The sequence below is a fragment of the Rhinolophus ferrumequinum genome, chromosome 16 (assembly GCF_004115265.2).
Source record: "Rhinolophus ferrumequinum isolate MPI-CBG mRhiFer1 chromosome 16, mRhiFer1_v1.p, whole genome shotgun sequence".
Lineage (NCBI taxonomy): Eukaryota > Metazoa > Chordata > Mammalia > Chiroptera > Rhinolophidae > Rhinolophus > Rhinolophus ferrumequinum.
The window spans coordinates 20,645,338-20,672,718 of NC_046299.1; the positions used below are offsets into that span (position 1 = coordinate 20,645,338).

The following is a 27,381-nucleotide window of genomic DNA, read 5'->3' on the forward strand; positions in this document are numbered from 1 at the left end:
TGCAGTATCCTGAGGGCTTTGGGACCAGAGAACAGTGAAGCTATGGATGTTTGCATGAAGCCTACAGCTATAACACACATTCAGCGAGACTGTTGGGAAGGAGGTATCCCCAGCTGCTCCCTGCTCGCATTCGCCATTGGACCCAGTCAGGGTTCCCCGTAAGATCTGAGTGTTCCAGCTGTCAACAGGCTTTGGGCAAAGAACACTGGATTAGGAGTCCCAGAGACCCAGTTCCAGCACCAGCGCTGCTGCAAATGACTTTGTGACCTGGGGCCAGTCCCCACGTGGCCTCTTCTGTTAAACGAGAGCCCGCACAGGCAGTCTCTGAAGGCCCTTTCAGCTCCCACATGCAGTGAATCTAAGAATTAAATGTGAGGGAAAGTGAGTTAGATGAGCACATTAGACCAACGTAAGTGACCATCAGCAACCAAATGTGAGCACGGCGCTGGCGTCTCAGTGCCAAATTCATCATTTGTAAATGGAATAATGATGGTACCAACATCACAGGGCTGCTGATCAAGTACTAAATGAGTTAATTCATATAAAGCATTTAGCATGATGTTGGCACACTGTAAACCCTCAGAAAATGCTAGCTGGTTATCGTCATCCTCATTAATATCACAGACACGTGTTACCTTTGAAAACAGACACAGATATTAGCACGAAGAGGGACTTCTCGCTCTTGCTCTGTAACACATAGCTTACTATGCACCTTTTCTGAAGGGAAAAAGCAGGGCCCACAGAGAGGTTGCGGCTGAAGCAAGTCGGCGGCCGTGAAGGAGGAAGTGAGCATGGGAGCAGAGCTGGTCCCTCCCTGCTATTGTGGCGCTTGGGGTTCTTGCCCCCCGGGTCGCCGGGACAGATCCAGAAAGGGTCTCTAGATCTGTTTCCCACCGGAGGAGGGCTGCACGTGCCGGGATGGGGACCGTGATGTTCGTATGGGCTTGTATCATCAGCTCATCCTGACGGAACTCCTCGACTGTGTCATGGACGATTCTGCTGCTGTTCTGAGTTTCGCCAGCAGAGCCAGCAGGTTTAAAGGAACCTCCACCTTCTGACCAAGTAACTGTACCTTCAGAAAAGCTGGCCTGGATGGGAGGGCTTGGCTGGCCCACATGTGGCTGCAGAACCTATGGGGATCACGACTTCCAACTGGTTATCCACTGAGCTCAAAGTCCATGGATTGTCACATATCCTCGTGTTGTCTTCTGAGCGGCACTGTCCAAATGCTGCAATCCGGACCACCCGAGCTGGAAGGAACTTCAAATAGTGTAGGAGGACCTAACCTTGCCATTATATGAGTGAAGAAATGGAGGCTCTGAGAAGAGACGGGCTTCTTCAAGAACACTCAGTTCCTCCAGACCAGAAAGCAGATGTCTGCCTCCTACTCCTACTCTGGTGGTCTTGCCCTTACATGACACAAGAGGTCTTCAATGCAGGACCTACTATGTGATTCCTTTGAGTCAAAGGGAGGACTTGGTGAACCATGCTGGACTTTGTTTCTCTCTCACGCAGATCATGAAGGTATCACTTCAGGCCCCAGCAAGAGCGGCTGTGTAGTGTGTTCCCTTGTGGCCCGAAAGACCACTTTGCCAATACCAGCTTTCACCTGGAGATGGACTTACGACTCAGAATATGGCACTGAGACTGGTGCAGCCGTTATGGAAGGCAGTGTGGAGGTTCCTCAAAAAATTACGAATATAATCACCATATGACCCAGCAATCCCTCTCCTGGGTATCTACCCAAAAAATCTGAAAACATTTATACGTAAAGACACGTGTGCTCCAATGTTCAATGCAGCTTTGTTTACGGTGGCCAAGACATGGAAACAACCAAACTGTCCTTCGATAGATGAATGGATAAAGAAGTTGTGGTATATATACACAATGGAATACTATTCGGCGGTAAGAAAAGATCATATAGGAACATTTGTGACAACATGGATGGATCTTGAGAGTATAATGCTAAGCCAAATAAGTCAGACAGAAAAAGCAGAGAACCATATGATTTCACTGATCTGTGGTATATAAACCAAAAACAACAAAAGAACAAGGACAAACAAATGAGAAACAAAAACTCATAGACACAGACAATAGTTTAGTCGTTACCAGAGGGTAAGGGGATTGGAGGTGGGAGATGAGGGTAAGGGGGATCAAATATATGGTGATGGAAGGAGAACTGACTCTGGGTGGAAAACACACAATGTAATTTATAGATGATATAATACAGAATTGTACACCTGAAATCTATGTAATTTTACTAACAATTGTCACCCCAATAAATTTAAAAAAAAGACAAGATGGAAAAAAAAAAAAGAATGTGGCACTGGATGCCAGCTGGATACAAGGGATCGAAGTAGATTTTGAACAGCCCGCCAGCCCCCACACCCTGCACTCCATATCCTAGCCTATCTAAAACATTTCAAAATACAGAACTTTCGTATAAAACTGTACAGAGGAAATCTCTTAAGAAAATCAGAAAATGATGACAGTATGTCATAGCTGCACTGGGCCCTCATTCTCCCATGACAACAGTCATCTGTTGCTTATCAGTGACAGCTCCTTTCCAGAGGCTGCCTCAGTCGCCACCTGCCCCACATCACTCAATGGTATCACCTGCCTGGCCTTTGTATGCATTTGAATTTGAGACCCCAGGTCCATGCATGCAGCTGTTTTTCTGTGTAACATGTCTTCCCAGGTAGACTGCATTTTTCTGAAAGCAGGAACCTCCCTTCATCCCTCCAAAATACTTTGCTCACAGCTAGCCATTAGACATTTAACAAATTGCTTAAGAGCCTAAAATCATCTTTCTTTCCACATTCTTTTTAGCTTTGCTTTAGTAGAGGTTTTAATATCTATGAGCTGAAAGCATACTACCCTAGAGCTTACTTTCCCTGGCCTTCTAACAATCGCAGGAGACGTGGTCGGGGAAAGCAGGAGTCCAATCCTCTCAAGTTCTGTGTTTTGCTTTGTTTAGAGGTTTGCCAAGGTGTCAAAGAGAGCTCAGGGTTATGCTGTTGTATTAAGAGAATGACACAGGAACAACCAACATCTAGCCATACACACATTGCCTCTTAACCGCTTGACACAGGTGGCTTGCCCATCAGAGAAATCTGACTACTAATCCCCACTGTATTTCTGCAGGGTAGCCTGGAAGTAATTATCCTTCTCACTGATAAATCAATTAGAAAAGGAGCTTCTAGCACTCCCTCCCCTCTTCCAAGAAACTGCTGATCTTCTAACACAATGGGCAGAAAACCCCAGGCAACAGAGTTACTACTCATAGAGTGATGACTGCACTCCATCTGGTCTTTACACCTGTGGCAGGGCAGCCAACCTGTATTAGATCAGAGTGTGGCCCTTGTGGCCTGACAGAGGTGAAGTGGGGATCCTGGACCCTCTCTTACTTTATAAGAAGCAAGAGGCTGCCTGAGCCTCAGTTTTGTCACCTGTCAAATAGGGGTAAAACCACCAGGCTCAAGGGATTAGTAGTGAAACTGAGAATAAAGTGTACAAATGAACTTAGCGCAGCGGCTGGGACTTACAGTAACTCAATAAACAGATGTCATTATCCTATTCCGATGGCAGAACTTACAGTCCGCCTCCCCCCAACAACCCCCCCCACACACACACACAGAGGCACACACACCTCTACCCTGCAGTATTGTGGTCTCATTCCCTGGCAGTCAGAACTTTCTGTCCTCTGTCATTTCCAAGCCACTGTTTCCAAATCTGCAGGTGGCAGCCACTTTTGAGCTAGAGCAGTTCGGCCAGAACATGCCTGCATTTTCCTATCCACACAAAGATTTGTTCTGAAATAGACACCCATGGGAACCACACCCCTCTCTTTTTGAGGCACAAGGACGTCAGCCTCTTTGTACAAAGCACAGATCTGTTAAACACAGGCCTGATCTTGACACGTGCCATTCTGCATGGGCCTGAGGTCAAGAGTCACCTAACAGTAATGAGTTTTAGAGACCCAGGGTCACTTATCTCCTACAAGGGGAAGGAGAAGCTGTGACCTGGAGCTCAGAACCCACCATAGCAGAGCCCCTTTCACAGAGGCAAACCTCGCACATACCTGCTTCTAGAACTAAGACAACTGCTCCTGGTGTTCAAAATGCCAGGCTCAGACCTCACCAAGGCAATGAGCTAATTGGCCAGTGATCAGAGAAAGGCAAGCAGAGAGGGATGCAGAATTCACATCAAACATAGCCAGGGCAGGTCAAGGTCATTAAACTAGTGCTAAAGCTACCACACAGGATGGTCTAGAGCAACTTCAACTAGAGCAGCTCCCAGCACTTCATATCAATACTCTCCTTTAGAGAAAGTCTAGTAGACCCTATTAATTCAAATCTTAACTTCCTTAAGGGAATCCAGCATTGTTGGATATAGCTTGATTAATTTATCCCCCAAATAAAACCAATGAAAATGCTGTCACTGAACCACCATTTACAAGTAGTAGAGCTTCTGGATAATTTGCATAGGGTCTACTTTCTTATCTTGCCTGCCTTCTAAAGTGGATGGGAGGATTGCAGATTATATAGATTAAGCTTTTGAAAGGAAGCTTAGTATACCATATTTCCCCGAAAATAAGATCTAGCCGGACAATCAGCTCTAATGCGTCTTTTGGAGCAAAAATTAATATAAGACCCAGTATTATATTATATTACATTATATTATGTTTTACATTTTATATTATATTATGTTATACCCAGTATTATATTATATTATATTACATTACATTATATTATATTATACCCGGTCTTATAGTATAGTAAAATAAGACTAGGTCTTATATTAATTTTTGCTCCAAAAGACGCAGTAGAGCTGATTGTCTGGCTAGGTCTTATTTTCAGGGAAACACAGTAGTAGGTGCTCAATTAATGCTAAGATTATTACTGAAGGAAACTATTCATATGTTAAAATTCCTACTTTCAACCTAATGGCTTACTAGCTATCTGCATTTAGAGATTTTATGTTGTCAAAATAGTGTTAGAAAATCAACAATTGGCCTCAGGAACAACTACGAAAATACAAGCACAATTTACTATCTTGCCAAAGGCAATCCATCTCTGATATTCACAGCCTGCAAGGAAAGGAGTAGCCATCTGTTAAATAAATAACTCTTTAGGTGAGAAGTGTTTCTGTAAGATTAACCGAAAAATCTGCTAGAGAGCAGGACTGTTAGCTGGTTGATGAACGTGGGGAGCTACAGATAATTGGGGTCCTGAGAGAATCAAAGGAGTCTTGCATAATTCAAGCTGAGATGAGAGCCCAGATAAAGACAGGTTTAAACTTCAAGACTTATTTGAAGTTTAATACTTTAAAAAAAAAAAAAGACACTTAAAAAAAAGAAGTCACATTACACAGTCATAATGACCCAGAGCACTAAACCAATAAAGAAAGAAATAAGAGTATTTTCCTTAATATCTAACTGCCATCTTGTCTACATGGGTGGAAAAGGGCAGTTCTGGGAAACTGAATATTCTGATTAGGAGAAAGTCCCTATGGAGAATATTTGTGCATTGTCAGTAGGTACAGGCTCAGAACACAATAAAAAACACTTAACAATAAATTGAAACAAAATCTACTTTCATCTTTCCTTGGATGATTCAGAAAGCACTTCAGAATCACATAGTCTCCTTACGCAATTAATTACTATTGTCATTTTTTACAAAAAAAAATAATAATTCCATGGCATTAGCTTGTCATTTGTCTTCCCCCAATCTGAGTGAAGAAAATCTCACTGCCTAGGTGACAGTGCCTCGTGGGTGGGACTTAACTGTGCTTTGGTGGTGTTTCTCAGAGAAGTCAGACTAAATAGACGCAAGTGTTAAGCAGGCCATCATTCCTGTGAGAATTAGCTCCAGAGAGCCCATGTCGCCCACGTGACAGAGAAGTGGAGGTGGCATTTCTGTGCCAGTGATCTCCAAACCTCGCTTATGTGCCTTCCAACCCTCCGCATCTGCTTTAACCTTCATCTCTCACACTTCTGAGCACCTCCAGGCTATGCTAAGGGGAGTTAAAACCGCCAGGAGTAGAGAAAAACAGCAAAGACCAAAAGAAACATTGTTATGAGTAGGAATCCAACAGGAAATGCACCTGGCAGATGACTACCAAAATGGGTAAAAAGAGGCGTGACTCTTTCATAGACCACTTGGGGAAATTCTCATGAAGATGGCTGACCTACCATCAACATGAAAATATGGTTAACTCTACTGTGGTCCAGACATAGGTCAGAGATCAGACTGAAGGGCACCTGCTATGTGTCAAACAGCCACGTCCTGCTTCTCTCCAAGTGTATACACACCCTGTGATTCCATCTGACCCCAAGTCACAGGTGTGAGATGGGAAGAGCTTTCAACTAGGAGTCATGAACCAATTGCCAACTCAGCTCATCACCAGCTGAGCGACCCGGGTGGGATATTTGTCATCTGTGGGATTCAGTTTCCTTCTCTATGAAGGGAGAAGGGTAGAGGAAGAATTGAGATAGATCATCACTGACTCAATTCAATCAAGTTTTATCACATGGCCATCATGGACTTGGTACCAAGCTTTAATTCAAAGTCAGGAAGCAACTGTCTCAAGCCTCCAAATCAGGACTAGATCATCAATTTTCAAATCTATGCTGTGTCTGTATAGGAGGAAAAGGTGCAAAGTGTGGTCTGAAGCACAGAAATCTGGACTAAAAGTCAAGAGTCCCAGGCTCTGACCTGGCTCCTTGTTTTACCTGGCTGCGTAAAGCCATTTATCTGGGCTTTTTTGGCTTCCATTTTCTCATCTGTGAAATGAGTCTATTGGGGTAGATTAAAGATTCTTAACTGAGACTCTATGAACATCTTTGGTCCATGGGTGGGATTCAAGCTATTCACAAACCCCTAAAAATTGTTTTCAAATTTTTGTGTGCAGAGGCATATTTCTAGAAAGGAAGTATAGAGCTTCAAGCACTTTTGCAAAAGAGTTGAAGTTCAAAAATGATTAATAACTGTATCGGTGAAATCTATGATTGCTTCCAGCTCTAACACGCAGTAATTCAAATAACAGTACCGAACAAAGTGAACATGGCAGTGCTTTTGGACAAAGAAAAGCGAAACTACTCAGCTGAAACCAGTAACAGGTGCCTGAACAGCCATCCTGATTATCAGGGTTTTGACGCTTGACTGGTGGGCACAATATCAGGTCTGGGGACTCCTGAAGCTGCTGAATCTTTGGGCATCCATCAGCCACACTGAACCAGGATTCACCACATCTGCTTCCACCCTTTGCTGGGGATATTTAGGGACATCAGAGGTGGAAGTGGGGAGAAGGGGCGGGGCTGAGTTATGATGCTAAGGATTTGAGTCAAAGCTGCTTTGAGCAGCATAGACGATCAACATTCTAAGTCACAACCTGCACTCAAGTGAGTTGGAGTCAGAGATCAGGGGCATTTGCACAACACTTTGAAGCTCACCCCTGATCTTACCTCACTGAAGGGAAGGTTTGCAAAACCACTGGGGAATGCAAATCAGTTTGCAAGAGGAATGCTTGGGAGTGCCATTTTCAGCCTTTTAGAAACACTGAAATAGCCTCTTATATGCCTGGTGTGTTTATCGGGGCCAGGTCTACCTAAGTTGCTAAACAGCCGTGCCTTCCTAGCTGGAGAAAGATCACTTTTCCCCAAAGCCAATATATTGCACAGCATTTATTTTTCTAAAACTGCCCATCATTCCATGGAATCCAGGTCCCCTCCTCCCAGTAGGACTCCATGACGGAAGTCTGACCATATGTGATTCCATCCACATCCTGGCCGTTAAGTCAAAAGGAAAGACAGAGAAACACAGGGTCTGGCGGAGCCAGGTCCACTCTCCTGTGCCTCAGAAGCAGCTCTGGATCAAGAGGATGAATCCAGAAGCTGCCTATCTTTCCCTTGGCAGAAACTGATACCCTGTTTATGAGAAGTGCTGTGAAAATAGATCAGCCAAGAGGGAAGCTGAAGAAGGGCTAAGCTCTGGAGTCAAGCTGACCCATTCCCAAATCCCAGATCTATTATTTACCTACCGAGCGCTGCCTGGCTTCAGGCTAGAAAATTACATAATCTCTCTGAGCTTCAGTTTCTTCATCTGTAAAATGTGGACAATGGTCATTTTAACTCCATAAATTCATTGTGAGAAGACATGAGATGAGGTGTGAAAATCACTTGGCACCTCCTTGGCACAAAGGAACCCCTTACATGGTTATACAGTTTTACTGTTGTTGTAGTTATTATGATTTCTACTACTAGGACCAAGACTATTGTTAGAATTACAGTGTCTGTGATGACCTTGACATATAAAGCAGGCTCTCTAGAAGCTATTCCATGGCTATTGGGTTTTTCTTTAATGCCTGGCCCTAGGCAGCCCTGGTACATGCAGGGAATGCACCAGACCCACTGACCTCTCCTCTTACCTTCCTTTTATTGGTGGGATTGACGTAGAGGTAACTGAGGACAGTCTTCAGACCCACTTTGTCATTCAGCTTTTCATAGGTGGTGCCATAATTCGTTGATCTGCAGGTAAGAGAGAAAGGGAAAGACTGTTTTACCAGATGGGGAATTGTGTTTAAAGGAGAACTGGGCTCCCCTCACACCAGCACCTTTGTTCCCAAATCATATGAGTGCTTAAAAGTGTTTTTCAGAGATAAAAGTCCCCATCACTTTTAGAAGAGCAATTAGACGAATGTATCTGCTCACTACCTAGGCTCATTCACCTTCGCTCCTGGCCTTTCTCAGAGACCCACTTTCCTGCCTCTTGTGAAGAAGTGCTGAGAAAGGAGCTGCAGGAGAGGGCACCTCCCACGTGCCCAGCCCCTGGTTCTCGGCATGGCACTGTGGAGGGGCACACATTCCCACCAGCAGGAGCTGTGCAAGGAGGCCATAGGGAGAAAGGCTGGACTGTCACTTGAGGTCACTGAGGGGCAACCAATTTCACGCCCCCACCGCTGAGCTTGAAGCAAGGGGATGCTCCGAGAGGCAGGAAGTGCCATACCTAAGAGCTTGTGGGGACCAATAGCCAAATCAGGCCATGGCAGGCAGACAGTTTGAGGTTTCACAGAGGAGCAATGGTTGTCAGAGTGAAAAGCCAATGACATTGAACTGCTTGCCAATAGTTCATCATTCCAATTATCCTGCTGGCTACCTGCTGCTCATTTGGGCCTAATTTTCCAGGACCTGACCTTATACCAAAACAGAGAACAAAGGCAGGCCAATGCCTACGCTCCTTCCTACCGATCTCACCCTTCTGTGATGGAGGAAGGAGGGTGAGTGTCAAATAATGAGATTCAAGTAGCCAACCTCCCTGCCACTTTTCACCTCCCTTCTCCAACCTCTGCTCCATACATATCTCCCTCCTTTTTCAAACCACCAGTATCATCAGGTTCTCATCCTCTCTTTCTGTTACCATCTTCCTTGGCTAGACTCACATAATTTCCCCCCACCTGAGCTTCAGAAAGTCACAAAGTTCCGTTTATTTTCTCTACGGCCAACTAACTTCATGGGAGCCTTCATTCTGCCTTAAATCTCAGTTCCTGACTCTGGCCATGTGCCTCTTCTAGTAACTCCCTGCCCCTGTCTTTCCCTTGAGTTTTTATCTACCTTCTAACTCTAATCTGCTCTTGTCCCAACCCACACAGCTTTATAAACCTAGTAGCCAAACTATGTGATGATCTTTAAGAGTTATCCACACCTCATCCAACCTGGCAAATTCCATGTCCTCCAGCTTAAATACCCACGCTCACCTCTGTTAAGACTTCATTAGCCTTCTTCCCAATCGCCACTCATCTCTCCACTGCTCCAGAACTAATGTCCCCATCCATTATGCTCCCAAGACACACATGCGTGCCTCTTTTTGACTCTTCAACATTGTCATGATTACTTTCTTTATGTTCTGTTTCCCCAAGCACAACGTAAGCCCCCCCAAGGACGAGGAACTTCAGAGAACATTAGGGAGAGAGGAATGAACGTGAACTTTGGGCAGGCATAGCAAAATCTCTGTTTCATTCCCAGATCTGCAGCTCTCTGGTTGCCATGTGCAAGTTACTCATCCTATTGGAGCCTCAGCTTTCTCACCTGAAAGGTGGAGATAATTTAATCTCACAAGGCATTTGTAAGGATGCAAAAATATAACACACGGGAAACCTCCTAAAGGATGTAGGCATACTGAAATGTTAAAAAATAAAAAATAAAAAAAAAAAGGACATTCACTTCTCTTTTCCCAAAAATGTACAGAACCAGGCATTATACATCCTGGGCACTCAGCACATTTACTGAATAAACAAACATCAATATTTCAAATCCCTCCCTAGGCTACTGGCTCCACATGGTCATTGGATCTGCTAACTTTAATAATCAGTCCCAAAAAACTGACGTCTTATCTTCTGTCTCCTAACTTAGGCATGGCAATCACTCTCAAGCTTTCTCTTTGCATTTATCTTTCGGATCTAGATCAGTCTCCAAGTCTTAAGGATTCTATGTCCTAAATAGCTTAGACTACTGGTCTTTACCTTCTCACTCCAATGTTGTGGCTCATGCATCATCATTCTTCCCACAATTTCCCAATCGGATGCTCTTCTTCCAACCTTCTCCCCCTCCCAGCATCCTCTTTGCTGTCATCAAGTTGTATTTCAACTACCCAGATCTGTCTACCTCACTCCCTGGTAGTGACTACATACTGCCTGCATACTGTGAAGTTGTATTTTCCAAGCTTAGACTTGTAAAATCTGGCTTCAACCTCCTTTACTAGACTTGTTTCCAACCACTTGCTCCTCTGCCCCTTTCTTTCCAGCCTCATTAAATTTTCCTGAATGTCTTGTATTTTCATCTCCCTCCATTTCTGCACATCATTCCCTTTGCCTGGATTATCCATGCCCTGTTTCCCCTACTTGGTAAATTTCTCTCCAACCTTCAGCACCCAACTCCAATAACACCCTCCTTCCAACTTTCCTCTGGGCAAATTAATCACAATTTCCTTTGTGTTCTCCTTCCATCTTGTATATATTTCTATTTTAGCATTTATCCTACTGTCTTGGTCATACAATTTTTATTCTGGGACCTCTTCCTTGACTATCACTCCCTAAAGGCAACAGCTGTTTCTTGTAACAGCCCAGATGTCTTGCACCGTGCCTAGTACAAAGCAAATGACGCATGTATTGATTTTTGCATTGTTTTGCTTTGTCTTTATTTGCAAGAATAAATGAATGAACGAACTTGCCCAAACCTACAAGTTCTTGACCAACTGCTAATGTCTAGTGGCAACTCAACACCTACCACAGCTAGAAAACACACCTGACCTTTTAGACTCTGAACACCTGGTAAGGTCTAGCAGAGTCTGGTGCCAGAGAAGGATCTATAGTTCACTCAGACTAGCATTAAGGTTAAATGGCCAATCGCCCTGAGCTCCTATCCAACCCAGGGCAGGGGAGGAGACAGGCCACAATCACTAGAGGCTGTCAGTTGCATAATTTTATGAATCCAAATAAAACATTTTTATCGAATGAACTGCTTCTTGATCTTACACTTTTAAAGGCATGAAGACATCATGGCATAGGGAAAAAATATTGAGCTTAGAGTATGGAAATCTAGACTCTAGAAGTGATTCTGAAATGTCCTCAAAATGTTACCCTGGACAAGCCAATTCTCTCAGTCTGTGAAAGGAAAATCTAATCTGACATTTGTTAAAATAGTTAGGCAGACTTCATTCAGGGCTATTGCAATAGGAAGACTACAGTAATGGGGCTTGCAGTAGGAGATACAGATTGCGCTCAGCTCTGAATACAACAAGGAAAAGCGGAACTTATAGCCAAAAAGAATGGTTGGGGTCGGCTGATAAAACATTAGTATGAGGGTAGGGTAGTTCTTTGCTAAACTCACCTGACAGGACGCTTGCTAAAGGCAGGCCAGGGTGATCAGACATCACCTGGGGCACGGTGGGTGTTGAGGAATCAGGTCAGATCTTAAGCACGATGAGTGCGGGATTCTGGCTAAGCAGACTAAGCAGGAATCTTGCTAAAACTGGGCTCTTAGGACATAGCCAAGGACAGGGTTCAGGTGAAAAAGAGCTCTAGAAGCCTGACTATAGAGTATGCTCTAGAAGAGAATCTTGTCAAGCCCCATTCCATCATCAACACAAGAGGCTCCTTCTGGAACTTAAACCTTATCATCCCACCAACGCAGTGCTAAGCTGTTTTCCAACTAGTGACTTTTCCTCATACTATATGTAACAGACATCTTACTTACATCAGGTAAATGCTCAGGGCTCCCTGCATGACTTGTATCACAACCAATTTCCTTCCAGAATCCAAATAACCCGCATCAAAGGTAGTATGCTTAGCACCACGCACAGTCTCTCTTTCTGCAAGTGTCACAACAGATTCACACTGACTTTGTTGTTTTCCAAAAGGGGCTACTGAGAGTAAGGATTTCCCTACAAAGGGTACTCCACATTTCAGCTTCCACCATGCCTGGGGCAGTCTCTGCTCCTTCAGGCTGACAGAAGCAAGTCTCACTCACTAGAGACACCTCAAAGAGCCAATGAGCCTGTGGGACCAAAGGTGACCTGCCCTCTCCTTTCCAGCATAAACTCTGCACCCCGAGTCAGTTGATCACAGAGTTCTGCAGGCCCCCGTTGTCTGGGGTAAAGGGCAGGTGAAAGAGAGGCTTCAGACCCATTGCCAGAGACAGTTAGGGTCATTTAGAGGAAACAGGCTCATCTCCCCAATTTTAAAGCTAGCCTCCCAAATTTTGACAATAGGCTAAAATGTTCAGAAATGTTCAGAAAGCTGGAATCATCACACACATGCACTGAGCACCCACCATGGGCTGGGCACTGGGCCAGATTCCATTTTGAGTTGCTCAGTACACACGGCTAACCTGGAAGATAGCACGTAATGTGTGCACAGCCCAGAGCATGCAGCCGCTGTGCCTTGGCTTAGGTTACTCCAATTCCAGCAGATAATTCCACTGTCGTGTGCGCGCCCACATGCATGTGTGCGTGTGTGCCTGTGTGTGTGTGTGTGTGTGTCCCTGTCTCTTGCTTTGTCTGTTTTATGAATTATTTCCAGCACACAGAAAAGCACAATGAGATGCCAATCATATGCCCACTACTAAATGTAATGAATATTTGGGTTCATAAACAATCTTTTCAAGTCTTTCCCTCTACATAAATCTTATCTTACACGATACATGTTCCAAAGCTTGCTTGTTTTGCCCAACATTGAGTTTTAGGGATTTATCCATACTGACACTGGGCCATAATTCATGCATTTAAACCGCTGTAGATCACTTAGTTTATAAATAAACCACTGTCTATTTATCTTCCAACTACTTATAATTTTTTTCTTTTAAAATTTGCTATTACAGTGTTTCAGTGAACATTCTTGTACATGGCTTTTTGTGTATTTGTGAAGAAAAGGCTTTCTGGGGAGACATCTTGACGTGCAATTACTGCTACATACTCTGTATAACTTCTACTTTGCTAGTTATCAACAAAATTTTCTCCAAGGAGGTTGTCCCTTCAAAGAGACACTCCCTTAGTCTCTAGCTCCAGCAGCTGGGTCGTTCTTCATTCTCAGAGCCTGAATCCACAGCTCCTGACTGGTCTCGTCCCAGCTACCTCTCTTTCCAGTGCCTGAACCCAACCAGCAGCGGGGGCCCAGAATCCTGGCTTCATGAACACCATCCCTGGTTTTCCTGTTTGCTTCACTGCAGGTCACCTGCTCTGTGGCTCCTTCGCCTGCCCAGCAAGCTGCTAGCTGTCTGGCTGGAGCTCCCAGCTGCCAACTGCTCAGACTACTCCCCAGGTACCAGATGGTGACTGGCAGACTGGATGCCCTTGCTCTTCCCAGAGGTGGACGGGTCTATGCCAGGACCCTGACTCCTAGTCTTAGCCCTTCAACTATTCAGGAACTCTTGTCCCATCCCAATAGGCTTCAGAAGAGCTCCGTGTAGGCAGTACATTCCAGGAGGACCCCTCCAGCCTAAACTGTCATAACTCTGGTTGTTTCACAAGGCCATTTCTCAAGGACAATTTCCAGAGTTGAGTTGTGGGTATGGTATACTTTAATCTACCCAGCGAGCGCCAACTCCTCTAGCGAGCTTCTGGGGGAGAGGCTGGTGGCAACAAGCATATGGGCTGCTATTTTTAAAGTGAAAGAACAGAAAAGAAAAGCTTCCAGCCAACACAGCCAAGTCAGCCTCCCTGTAGAGCTGAGCTGGAGCTTAACACCCACATTCCCAATGTCACGTTCCTGCCAGAGGTGAGAGGATGCTGGGCGGCCCTCTGCCCGTTCCCACCAGACCCACCAGATGTTCAGAGTCGAGGTGGGCACCCGGCTTTCCTCGTCCAGCCACTGCCTTCTCCTCCTTTACCACCGACGCCCCTCGGCCCCTCCTCCTTCTCTGAGAAGGAACTGGGAAATGACAAGTCCTTTACTCTTTGATTCTCTTATCAGTCCCTCATCTTCTCAATGGGACTCCCTTCTGGATGATATAATCTAAAATTAGCAAATAACCTCAGTCATGATAGTTCATTGTCCTGTTAGCAATTATATTTTGCTTTGCGTGTTTCTTAAGATATATCTACGAGATCTGACAATTAAGTCAGACTTCGTATATCTATGTATTCTCTACTATTTACATGTGCCAGGTACTAGGCTTTGCTTCCCCATTCCGGACACTTATGAGTAGCTCTAGCTCAGGTTAGCAAACTGATTTCTCTAAGATGGCCAGAGAGTAAATATTTTACATTATGCCAATCTTTGTTACAACTACTCAACTCTGCCCTTGTAGCTCAAAAAAACAAAAAGCCAAACACAATATATAAAAGAATGGGTGTGGCTGTTTACAATAAAACTGTATATTTACAAAAGCAGGCGGTGCATATAGTGGCCACTGCCCCGTGTGATTGCAACATCAGTGGCTACTGTTGCCACCACCACCCTGGCATCCCACTCTGTTTTAGTCTTTAAAACTTCCCAGGATTCCTGCCAGGGTCTCTGATGCCCTAACTCGCCCTTCCTGCCTGGCTGCTCTATCAGGTCAAAACGCCTGCCTAGGCCTGGCATCTAAAGCTTTCATTTTCTGTCCACTTTACATCCCATTTGCTAATACTCTCCCAATGAACTTAGGGCGAGCAAATGTCCGCCTTTTCTCCTGTGTGACTCCCAGCTCGACTACTCATTCCATCCTGGAGACTTTTCCTACAACTTCAGCCCACACCCTCCTCTGCATTTATACTAACAGCTCCTAGTAGATCCCCATTTATTCTCTGAATATGCATATGTGCTTTTGATTCATTTCAGCAATTGCTAAAAGCTCCTTAAAAGTAAAATAACAAACGAAATGTGTTTTGAAGCTCTGAAATTACAGAGCACAGCTCTTGGTAGAGAAAACAGGGACGATGGGAGCAGTGTAAAGAAAACTAGAGCTGCAAGAACTAGACGTGAGCTCAACTTCTATGGCCCTTGGCTCAGACAAAGGTGTTGTCATGGGGACTGAGTAAAGAGTAGTAAGACGCCTGGCCTAGCATCTGATGAAAGCCCTTGTCCCATAAGTGCTTATGGCTGTCATTTTTATGAACATCCCAGACTATTTTCTTCAAGGGAAATCACCTTGTTTTCTTTTCCTTGATTTAGACTTCTTAAACTTAACAGAGGGTGCTGCACGCGGATGCCAAATAAATCATTAAAGAATCCTTGGCCACTGTTTCCATCTGTCACTGTGATAGTACAATATGGCCAGCTGCCTGGGAATCAAAAGACAAAGCATGCTTCTGAGCACCAGGCCTTGGGAAGCACCCACCAGTCATTCCCCGGAGTGTACGCCCCTGATAATCAGCAATCAAAGCCCATACGCAATTAGGGGCTTCTGTGTGTGGTGAACTTGGAGACCTTCAGACCTCCAAGGTCAAGGTCTGAAGTTTCCCCAGCACAGCTCCAGACCAATGGCTGCCCAGAGAGTTTTTATAATTGAAATGGGAAAACCACTGATACTCCCCTCTGGCCTGTTCCACTCCTCATCTCAGGGCCAATGCTCAAAGCCACATTAACTTGTATCTTTGAAGTGGCAGAAGCCCAGCCTGACCACAAATAACCAGCCATATAACTAATTTCAGACCTCAAGCCAAAAACAAGTCATTTAAAACAAGTCATAGCTTCATTCTCCAAGTGGGTTATGGCCCCACCTTCTGCTTCAGAAAAACCACAGGCAGGCTGGTGCCAAGACAGAAGCTCACAAAGCTCTCAGTGACCTCTTCATGTCGTCTGACTCCTCAGTTGCATTATCTAGTCTCACAAAGAGAGGCACAATGAGACAGCGTAATTAATTCGTCTCTGTGTCTTCCTGACACAGCTATTTGAATGATAGCCATCACTGGGTTCCAAATGCAGAAAACTGGAGGTTAGCTTACTCTGGAAATCAGGCCATGAAGAAGTCGTGGCTTATAGCAGATAAAATATAGAAGCAACAGCCGCAGAATCCCACCACAGATCTAGGAGGGAAGGTTGGGGTGCATGCGGTTGGCCAGACTTTCTGATTCTTGGTCTTTCTTTCTCCCTGTGTGAGCACTTCTGTTCTTACTGAAGAACCTCAGTTCAGACAATAGGGTTGTTGAGATGTTATTTGAGGATTCAAAATGCCAAAATATCTCAATCCCATCAGCCAACCAAGAGGCCTATTTGTGTCATACAAGTGAGGGGAGGAAAGAAGCCCTCCAGGGAAAAGAAAGTATGAGCAGACCCCCAAGAAGCTGTGACATCCCATAATTCACTGTACGTTTGTTCATAGAACATAATAGAATGGCAATCATTAGGGAAAATCATTAGAGGAAACACTAAATAAAATATAGTGTATTTTATACACACACGCACACACACGCACACACGCACACACACACTGTATAACAGCATTAAATAATAAGGTACATATCTGGAAATGGCTCTAAGACTTATTACTAAATGAAAAAGGCAATTGAATAATAAATATATTAAATATACAAATAGTATACCCAAACAAAACAATATATTTCCATTAGGTCTATATGTGTGTACACAACTGTATTTTAAAAATTCGAGAGGAATACACAGACAACTGGGAACAGAAGTTAACTGGGTAGGAGACTGGGGTGGGGTGGGTAGCTTTGGGGACCTGAGTGTATTTGTAATGTTGCAGTGTTTTAAAACAAAAACGTACTCATGTATCACTCCAGTAGTTAAAAATAATAGCAATAAAGTGAATTGTTACTGAGCAGTTACAATGCAGAACAGTAAATTAACACATCCGTAGAGGAACTCTATTATAGATAACGATTTGCATTCAAAAAGGCAGCCCACCATAATCATAAGAGGATTCATTTCAGAGCCAAGCAGATTTTGTTTCAAATCCAGCCTGTGGAACCTCAGGCTAATTACATAAGTCTCATGTTTCATATCTGCTCAATGGGAGTATAAATATTGCCTTCATAGGATTACTGTGAAGTTTAAATAGCCCGAATATCATGGAGTTCACTTCACTGTCGGTTGTTGGGAGACTCCATGGTAGAACAACAATGTAATCCTCGGAGGAGGAATTGTACCACATATTTCTGGGCAGACAGCAGCGGAGTTATAGTTACATAAGCAACAGTGACCAGCTAATGTCATCTCATTCCCACCATATCAGCAGTAAGCTACCAAAAGGCACATGAGAAGACAGTGGTTGCTGCGCCTAAACAGAGATAGCCTCCAGCAGGTGGCCGATGCATACAAATTAAAGTCTAGGGAAAACGGACTCAACTTTTTACACTAAGTTTTCCTGGGGAAAAAAATAATGAGGCACGAATTAGAAGGTCTGGACAGTTTTAGCAAGGCATCTCTGCCTGGGAAGTGGATGTTTACCATTTCCCTTTAAAATGACATGCAGTCAGTTGGGTCCCTCTGACATGCACACAATTATGTCTGTTTGGGCACATCCAGTAACCCCAGGATAAAATGGGTGCTGCCTAATGGAGACATTAGAAAGCCTTCAGATAGAAAGCCTTCAGATCATCTCTCTAACCGAGAGAAGCTAAATTCGGTGCCCCGTTTATTTATAAATCGTTTTCTTCCCTGGGCTAAGCACCCAATGCATTAATTATTTTATCAATGAATGCAAGTCTCTTCCTCATGGGAGCAGTCAGCCATGGAAAGGAGAGAACATCTTCTCTTGCAGCTATCCTCCTCCATGAAGCCTCTCATCTCTCCTGCCTCTGGTTTCCTAGCACCTGGCATCTGTGTTACTCGCAGGGAGCATTGTACCTGCTCCCTGGGGATATACATCTCTTCTCATCTGCTGTTGTTTTATGTCATTATGCAATTTTTTGTGCATGAGGCTTCTTTCTCCACAAAGAATAAGTTCTCTGAGGTCAAGGGACTACCTTGAGTATCTCTTTTAACCCCTAAAGCCTGCTGAATAATGCCAGGCAGAGTAGATACTCAAAATGAGCAAATGTACTCCAGGGACTGAAATAGTCACATTCAGACTGATTCCCTTCCAATGGTGGAAATGTTCTGCTGTGAGAGACTAACAACAAAGCAGATGTTCCTTTATGCAGCTCCGGTTCTATCAGTTATCCTACTGGTCATTCAGAGGAGAAAGGAAACTAAAGTCTCCCAACATCTCTCAACCCAGGAAAAACAAAGGAAATCCCCAGACACCAAGGAGTGGATTACATGCTCTCCTATTTGAGGCTCTTACACCATAGTGACCCCATCTCCACATGGGCCCAACAGCCTGAGGTCTCATGTATCTCTTCCTTTAAAAGAAATAGGCATCAACTGGGATGCTATCTGCACTGTGCCAATTGTGCAACATTATTTAAACAATTGCCTTGTTGAACCCCACGTTCTACACTCTAAATGCCCTTGACAATAGACCAGAGTTGTACGGCACGAAAACCAATCCCAGGTTTTTTAAGCTTTCTTTTGAAAGGCTTAGTAGGAAAAAGCAATTAGCTAGAAGTTGGGTTTATTCTCAAGTCACAGAGTAGTCCTGAAACCATCACTGTGGCCCTTAGAGTAATGCCGCTCCAGGATCTGAGGCAGCACTCACCTGAATCCCAGGTGACACAGGCTGGCTCAGTAGATTGATTCCCACGACCTTAGCTAAAAAGAATGCCACACTCTACGGTCTTCTTAAAAGATAAAAGTACGGAAAATTCATGGTGGAAATATCATAAAATATAGAAAAGGATAATGTGCAATACAGACATCAATTATAGCCCCACCATATAGAGAAAAACTCAGTTAATATTTTAGTGTATTGTTTCTGTAATCTGTGTTCATGTGTGTATTTACAAAATTTGGAATCATTCTTTATATGCAGTTTGGTGTTTTGCTTTTTCACTTAACATTTTAAGCATTTCCCCATGTTGTTAAATATTCTCTAAAAAATCATTTTAAAAGCCTTCCAACATTCCAATGTATAGATGTATCACAATTTACTTTAACTCTCTTCTTGGCCAGTGGGTTAGTTTCTGGCCAAATTTTTACATTCAATAATGTTAGTGTATATTCTTGTACATAAATCTTTGTATGCATATTTATTTGTTTCCTTAGAATAAATTCATGTAAGTGCAATTATTCGTTCAAAGGGTAAAAATGATCATTAAGGCTCTTGTTATAAATTGTCCTACAGAGATATCCTGGTCAATTTGCACTTCTACTAACAATACATGGGAGTATCAGTTTCCCTGCATTCTTCTCAAATGTGGCGTTATCATTTAGAAGGGTCTGGGCACAGGTGTTCTAAGCTGCCCAAAGGATATATACCTTGGCATCAGAGCGTTATAAAACTATGTGAGATCTTAACTGTGTCTTCATACCAGGATATCGTATCTGTAAAAGTGGTTTTCAAACTTTTATGATGGAGGACTCATTCATACTTCTAAAAAGTATTGAGGACCCTAAGAGATTTAATTCACGTTATATCTATCAATATGTAGTATATTAGAAATGACATTTGATAAAATTTTACAAGACTTATTAATTCATTTTAAAATAAATAATAATACATAAATAACATATTAGGTTGGTGCAAAAGTAATTGCAGTTTTCGCAATTATTTTCAACACTTTAAACCGCCATTACCTTTGTACCTGTTAATAGTTTTATAAAAAACAACTGTTGGATTCTTATATGTTTTCCTGCCTTTAATCTATTATGCTATCACATAAGTCATACAGCTTCTAGAAAACTCCACTGTACACTCTTGAGAAAATGAACATAAAAAAGGGCAAATCACTTTTCATTATTTATTAGAAAATAGTTTTGACTTCACTAATCCCCTAAGAGTCATGCACATGTCCTAAGGGTCCTAGGACCTCACCTTGAGAACTGCTACTCTAAGCCAACCAACTACTGGATCCCAAGAGGATTGAAGCTTACAAAAAGTTTTCATTTTTTTTCTTTTAATTAAAAAGTATGGATGTCTCACCGATCTCCCCTCACTTCAAACACTGTTCTTGTCCAGACCCTTTAAAATTCAACTCCAGCCTCCTGTGTGAAGCTTCCTCATCTAGCCGGTCCTCCAGTGATCTTCCCTTTCTCTGATTCCCCATTGTTTTTATATCACGGCAGCACAATCTGGCCTATACCTCTGATGTTCATAGTCTCTTGGCCCCACCAAAACTGTAAGTTTCTTGAGGTCAAGGATCAAGTCCTTGGCATCCACTGGTGCTCAGTAATTGATTTCTCGGAAGAGCCTCACCCTAAATCACTGTGGCATTTAAGTGACTGACATTTGCATAGTGTTCTATACAAACCACTTTCTCTTGAAATATTTCACTTAGTTCTCACAATGACCCTTTGGCATAGGTATTTTATCTTTGTCATAAAAATGAGGAAACAGACTCAGAGAAGGTAAGTGAAAGTAAATGACAGTGCTGGACCTTGAGCCCGGGGCAACTGATTCCAAATCCCGTATACTCGACTAGAATGCTTGGTTTTTTACTGAAGCGGTGGTAACCGAGCTTCTGCTTCACAAGGTGTCACATGGTATGGGTTTCACGGACTCATCCTTTCAGGGGATTTCCGAAGGCATTTCCCACCAGGAGGCATTCAAGATAATAAAAGGGAGTATGTCTGCAATCAAAATTAAGCTGCAATTCCTATTCTCCCAGTTACTAGCAACATGACACTGGGCATATTGTCTTATCTTTTGGGGCCTCAGTTTCCCCATCTCTAAGATAGGAATAATCATTGCCACCAGGAAGGGTTGTTGGGAGAAACTTGACACACTTTCACTCCTTCCTAAGGCCATCTTACCACCAACCCCTACTTCCCCTCTGGAAAACAAGAATGACTTCATGTAATGAAGACAGGTACTTCCTATAGTCTGAGCAATCTATTAAACAGAAAGATATTTTACCCCAGACATCTAGATCTAGGGTCTTTGGAACATAAAGGGTGCAGAAGCCCAGGCCAAAAGTACAAAAGTATCACTGAAAAGAGAAGACAGTGTTTTGTTTGTTTTGTTTTTGTTTGTTTACCAAAAGACCGATGCACGTGAAAGCCTGGGGGGACAGTGGCTCTGGAAGCCAGTCCCCTCTCCGCCCTCTCTCTTGAACATACCCAGACATTCCTCAGGCCCATGTCTTTTCAAAGATGCTGAAACTCAGCACCTTTCTTGAGATGGGCTGGCCCCCTGGAGGAAAGGTAGTGCTCATCAGGCAAGTTGAGGTGTTAAGAAGAACCAGATACCTGCTTGGGAACAGAGTGTTTCTTAGCCCATTAACAAACACCAGCACTGGCAATGACATGATGCTATTAACTGTCTCCAGTGGCTCAAACTTAAACATTTGGCAAGCCTATAAGTTCTGGTCTATTGGGTTTCCAGAATCTCCTTGTTAGACATTCCTTGTCCAACCAAAAACAATAATTCACAGCTCCATTACTCTCTTCCTTTGTAAAATGAGAGGGTTGAAATTAATGATCTCAAAAGTCCCTGCCATCTCCAACCTTCTGTGCATCTGATCAAGCTCCAAGTGGCTTCTGGTTGCTTCCAAAATATGTATCTATGTTCTAAGGATGCAAATCTACCATCACTGAAGGCCACTGAGGTTTTGCAAAAGTGCCCAAGTCAGGGCATGTCCCTGGAATAAGTGTTCAGCTTCCCAAAAGTCTATCAGCCTATGGACGACCTAATTTAGGCACCTACGGGTGTCAGAAAGACTCATTGGGAAGACAAGACTATCTTTCATTGAATAACTAGAAAGCAGGGCATGAGTGAGCCCTAAAGGCCAAAGGATGACACACCTCATTTTAAACACAACACATGGACCACCAGGAAATGATGAGCAAAATGACATAGCACAGACTGACATGTGATATAGTCCCCTCCTGGAAAAAATTAGAGGGAGAAGCTTGGGGAGGGAAGTGGCGATTAGGGAAGGGGATCAAGAACACAATTAGATAAAACTCTGTGAAGACAAGGGCCCCACTGAGACTCTAGTGTCCATTCCCTGGAATTCCATCACTATTTTTAATAAATAAATGAATGAATAAAGGATAAATGCGTGGGGAGTAGCTGGACCAAATGCAATAGGATAGCAGAGTGGTTAAGTGCGTACATTTTTGGAGTCGGAGACATGTTGGTTTCAAGGCCTGGCTCCACATCCCTCACTAACTATGCGATCTTGGGCAAGTCACTTTACGTCTTTGAACTTCAGCTTTCTCTTCTATAATATATAGAAATTATCTTAACTAAGTACCTCGCAGGTTTGAGAACATAATGAAGAATCTATGAGGAAAGGCACACAAAGCATTGATCACAATGTCAGGCATATTACAGGTTCTTAATAAATAATGGTTATAATTAATAGGATGATAATGATGATGGTGATGATGGTAATGAAGACAATAACAGTGCTCGAAGACTCAGAGAAAAGAAAGGAAGACTCAATGGAAGGGGTGAGCCTTAAGGAAAAAGTAGACCATTGGGAGCCCGAAGGAAGACAAATCATGTCCAAAGGCTTGGAACCTGAAACACGCAAATATTTGCAGAAGATCATTAGGAGATGGGCCAAAACTGAAAGAAATGTTCTTACACAGGCAGAGAAGGGGGTAATTTATATAAGCTGAATATCTGCTAAGGACTTTATCTTATAAGCAATGGGGGCATCAAAGGTTCTTGAATAAGGTAGGGACATGATAAGAGCCTGTTTGGAAAGATTAACCTGTTGGTGACGTATATGATGGATTGGTGAAATATATTCTCCTGAAGGTAGAAAGACCTATTTGGAAATTATCTCACCAACCTGATGACAGTAGGTTGTAAGAAATGAAAGCCAGACGGAGAGAAGAAACATAATCTGTTCATTGGACATGGGGCAGAAATGAAGGAGAAGGATCAGGTGAAGAAAGCTTAAAGACTCCAAGCCTGAGTGCTTAAGAGAATAGTGTTACGATTGACAGAAATAAGAGTGAAACCAACATCTCTGGAACAGATTATAAATTTACTTTGGAAAAAAAAAAAGAAGAAAAGAAAAACATCCTAGGCTGAGTTCCCTAGAATCAGAGCCTGAGTCTGTTATTTGGAAGCTCAAGAATAATCAATGGAGTGCTTTTAGGCAAAACCTTACAGCAGAGAGAGAGGCAAGATGGGGAAGGTGCAACAGACAAGCAAGGATGTGGCTCCAGGTAAAGCCTGATCCACAGGGGAGCTGTGGCGCATAAATCTCACCACACACTTGACCAATTATAAGGCAAGGGGCCAGGCTTTTGTGCCCCATACCAGCCAGTCACTGGCCATTCCAGATGTGGGAACGTGGTGACCTCTATAGGGGGTCACCACTCCTCTTGTAGCAGCAATCAGTAGGGAATGTTAACCTGAAGCTTAGCACATAACACTTAACAAATGCCTTCTATTACTATTATGAAGGTTAGCGTTAAGAAGATGACATGATGTTCAACATATTTGATGGATGAAAGAAAACAACTTTGGACAAATACAGTTCTCTGCCCTTGCACAGCCTCTGTACAGGAGTATAATTCACTTACCCTCCATTTCCTGACCTTATTTGTGTAAGCAGCAGAAAGCTAAGTAGTTGTCATTTGCTGGGTTTTCAGCATTGGCCATGCAATTCATCAGAGGTGCAAGAGCATGAAAGAAAAGCTAGGCAAGGCTTCTAAAAGTGTGTGTGTGGGTGGGGGGGGGCAGGGTTAGCTCTTTCTATTTTAAGCATTTAAATATGGATCGGAAAACCTGGCATGGATGCTCCACTTCTTCAAGCCCGTGACATTCATTGCTGGTTCATACATTCTGGCCTGGGGCCCTCTCTCCTGGATGGAGCCTATCTGCAACGCTATTCTAACACTTCTAGGGATCTTTATGGCTGAATTTTCCTTTTATATGGCAGGAATCTCCCTGAAAGGGTGTGTGTAAATTTAATGTTATTTTTAATGTTCCAGGTAACCTGAACTCTCTGTTTAAAAGCTGTATACTAAATCTTGTAGCAGAGAATCACACCCAAATGCATATTTCCTCCAAAATATCAGCTCTAACATAAAACATGCTCGCATTTTATAGGAAGCTGCTGTTTCATTCTTTAACCCAGGAATCAATCAACACATGTTTATTGAGTGCCTATGATGTGAAGGGCACTATGCTAGATGCTGGAAAAACACAGCATGTCTTGGGAATAGTAAATAGACATTATGGCCGGAGAACAAAGCAACTGTAGGAGTAGGAGAGCTGTATATGCATTTCAGACATTGTATACATTGAGGTAGCTAAGAGAAACAGCAAATGCCACCAACATTTCAGTGACAACACTATGTTAAAAGTGGCTCTGCTCTATTCAGCGGTTTGGAGACCCAGGGTCATTTCACAGAGATTCTACTATCCTCTAGATCTTAGGAATTCTCAATTGAACTGATGGTTGGGTAAATGAGTGAGCATGGAGAATGATGCAAGCAGTGTTTTGATCTGGTATAGATGTGGCATCCATCACTTCAGCCCATTCCATGGGACAGAATTTAGTCACACGGCTATATCTCAATGAAAGAATGTAGTCTATCTGCTTGTCCTGGACTGAGATGAAACATATTTAGTTAATATCAAATCAATCTCTGCCACAGGAACATAATGTTGAGGTTCAGAACTTTCAAATGAGTTTTTTGTCTTATACGTAAAAGACTGACCAGCTAATGACTTCTTGCTCCCAACAGATCTGAGCTCACTTGAGACACTCAGAAACACATCCCACCCACCAAAAACAGGAATAGAATTTTTTGATTACCTATTCATTTGCCAAATAGTTATGCAGTGACTGTGATGCTATGAGGCTATGATGCTTGCCTGATGTTATTGTAGATGGTCGAAACACCACAATAAAAGGAAAACAAAATGTGTTGGGAACTTTAGATTAACATAGGTATTTTTTGGTTTTCTCCAAGATATCAAATTTAAAAAATCTAGGTTCTTTCAATGTCTTTTCATGATAGATAAAACAAACAAACAAGAAACAAAAACATACAAAAAAATCCACAACTGTCAACACACTGAGTATGGAAGGAATGTAATTCAACATAATAAAGTCCACATATGACAAGACCACAGTTCATGATATTACTGATGATTACTCAATGGTGAAAAGTTGAAAATGTTTCCTCCAAGACCAGGACAAGACAAGGACTCTCATCACTCTTACTCCATCTAGTACTGCAAGTCCTGGCTAGAGCTACAAGGCAAGAAGGAGAAATAAAAAGCATCTAAACTGGAAAAGAAGTAAATTTGCCTCTGTTTGCAGATGACATGATCTGATATATAGAAACCCCTCAAGATTCCAACAGAAAACTGTTAGAATGAATGAACAAATTCAGTAAGTGGAGGATACAAAATTTATATTAAAAAATCTGTGTATTTCTATATACCAACAATGAACTATCAGAAAGACAAATTAAGAAATAACCCCATTTATAATTGCATCAAAAATAATAAAAACTAAGGAATAAATTTAACCAAAAAGGTGATAGATCTGTTGATTAAAACTATAAGATGTTCATGAAAGACATTGAAGAAGACACAAATAAATATTCTTTTTTTCATGGACTAAAAGAATAATACTGTTAAAATGTCCACACTACTACCCTCTTTAGTGATCTAACGAGATTCCGTGCAAGCCCTATCAAAATTCCAAAAGTATTTTACACAGAAATATAAAAAAGAATCCTAAAATTCATATAGAACCACAAAAATATCAGAAATAGCCAAGCAATCTTGAGAAAAACAATAAACAACAAGGCTGGAGTTATCACACTTTCTTATCTCAAACTATATTACAAACCATAGTAATAAAAACAGTATGTTATTGGCATAAAACAGATATATACATCAATGAACAAAATAGAGAGTCCAGAAATAAACCCATGCCTAAATGGTCAATTAATTGTTGACAAAGGAACCAAGAATATATCATGGAGAAAAGAATAGTTTCCTCAATGAATGATACCGGGAAAATTGGATAGCTACATGCAAAAGAATAAACTGGACCTCTTACAAAATACACAAAAATCTACTCAAATGGATTAAAAACTTGAAAACAGAAGCTTGGTTCTGATATAGGACTATATCAAGAACAGCATAGCAAAAGGAATGGTCAACAGAACAAACAGGCAACCAACTAAATGGGAGAAGTTATTCACAAAAAACACCTCTGATAAGGGGCTAATATCCAAATATATAAAGAACTCGTACAACTCAACAACAAGAAAATAACAACCCAATTAAAAATGGCAGAGGACCTGAACAGACACTTCTCCCAAGAAGACATACAATGGCCAACACATAAATTAAAAAAATGCTCAACTTCGCTAGTTATTAGAACATGCAAATCAAAACCACAATGAAATATCACCTCACAGCTGTTAGAATGGCTATTATTAACAAACAAGTAATAACAAATGTTGGAAAGGCTGTGGAGAAAAGAAACCCTCACACACTGCTGGTAGGAATGTAAATTGGCAGAGCCACTATGGAAAATAGTATAGAATTTCCTCAAAAAATTAAGAATAAAATTACCATACGACCCAGCATCCCTCTTCTGGGTATTTACCAAAAAAAAAAAAAAAAAAAATCTGAAAACATTGTCTATAAAGATATATGTATCCTTATGTTCATTGCAGCATTATTCACAGTGGCTAAGACATGGAAACAACCAAAGTGTCCTTTGGTAGATGAATGGATAAAAGAGATGTCGTACATATACATAATGGAATATTACTCAGTCATAAGAAAAGATGAAATAGTGTCATTTGTGACAACATGGATGGATCTTGAGATTATCATACTAAGAGAATAATTCAGACATAAAAAATCAAGAACCTATGACTTCACTCATATGTGGCATATAAAACTGA

The 27,381-nt window shown here is 42.3% G+C and overlaps 1 protein-coding gene across 1 annotated transcript in view; it reads right to left on the reverse strand.

The window, feature by feature from the left end:
- The window catches only part of SORCS3 (sortilin related VPS10 domain containing receptor 3), a 539,475-nt gene that overhangs the window by 291,778 nt on the left and 220,316 nt on the right, over window positions 1–27,381 (reverse strand). The window contains exon 3 of the mRNA XM_033131434.1: window positions 8,428–8,527. Within this exon, the coding sequence (XP_032987325.1) occupies window positions 8,428–8,527 (100 nt within the window). The remainder of the gene's footprint in view (window positions 1–8,427; window positions 8,528–27,381) is intronic.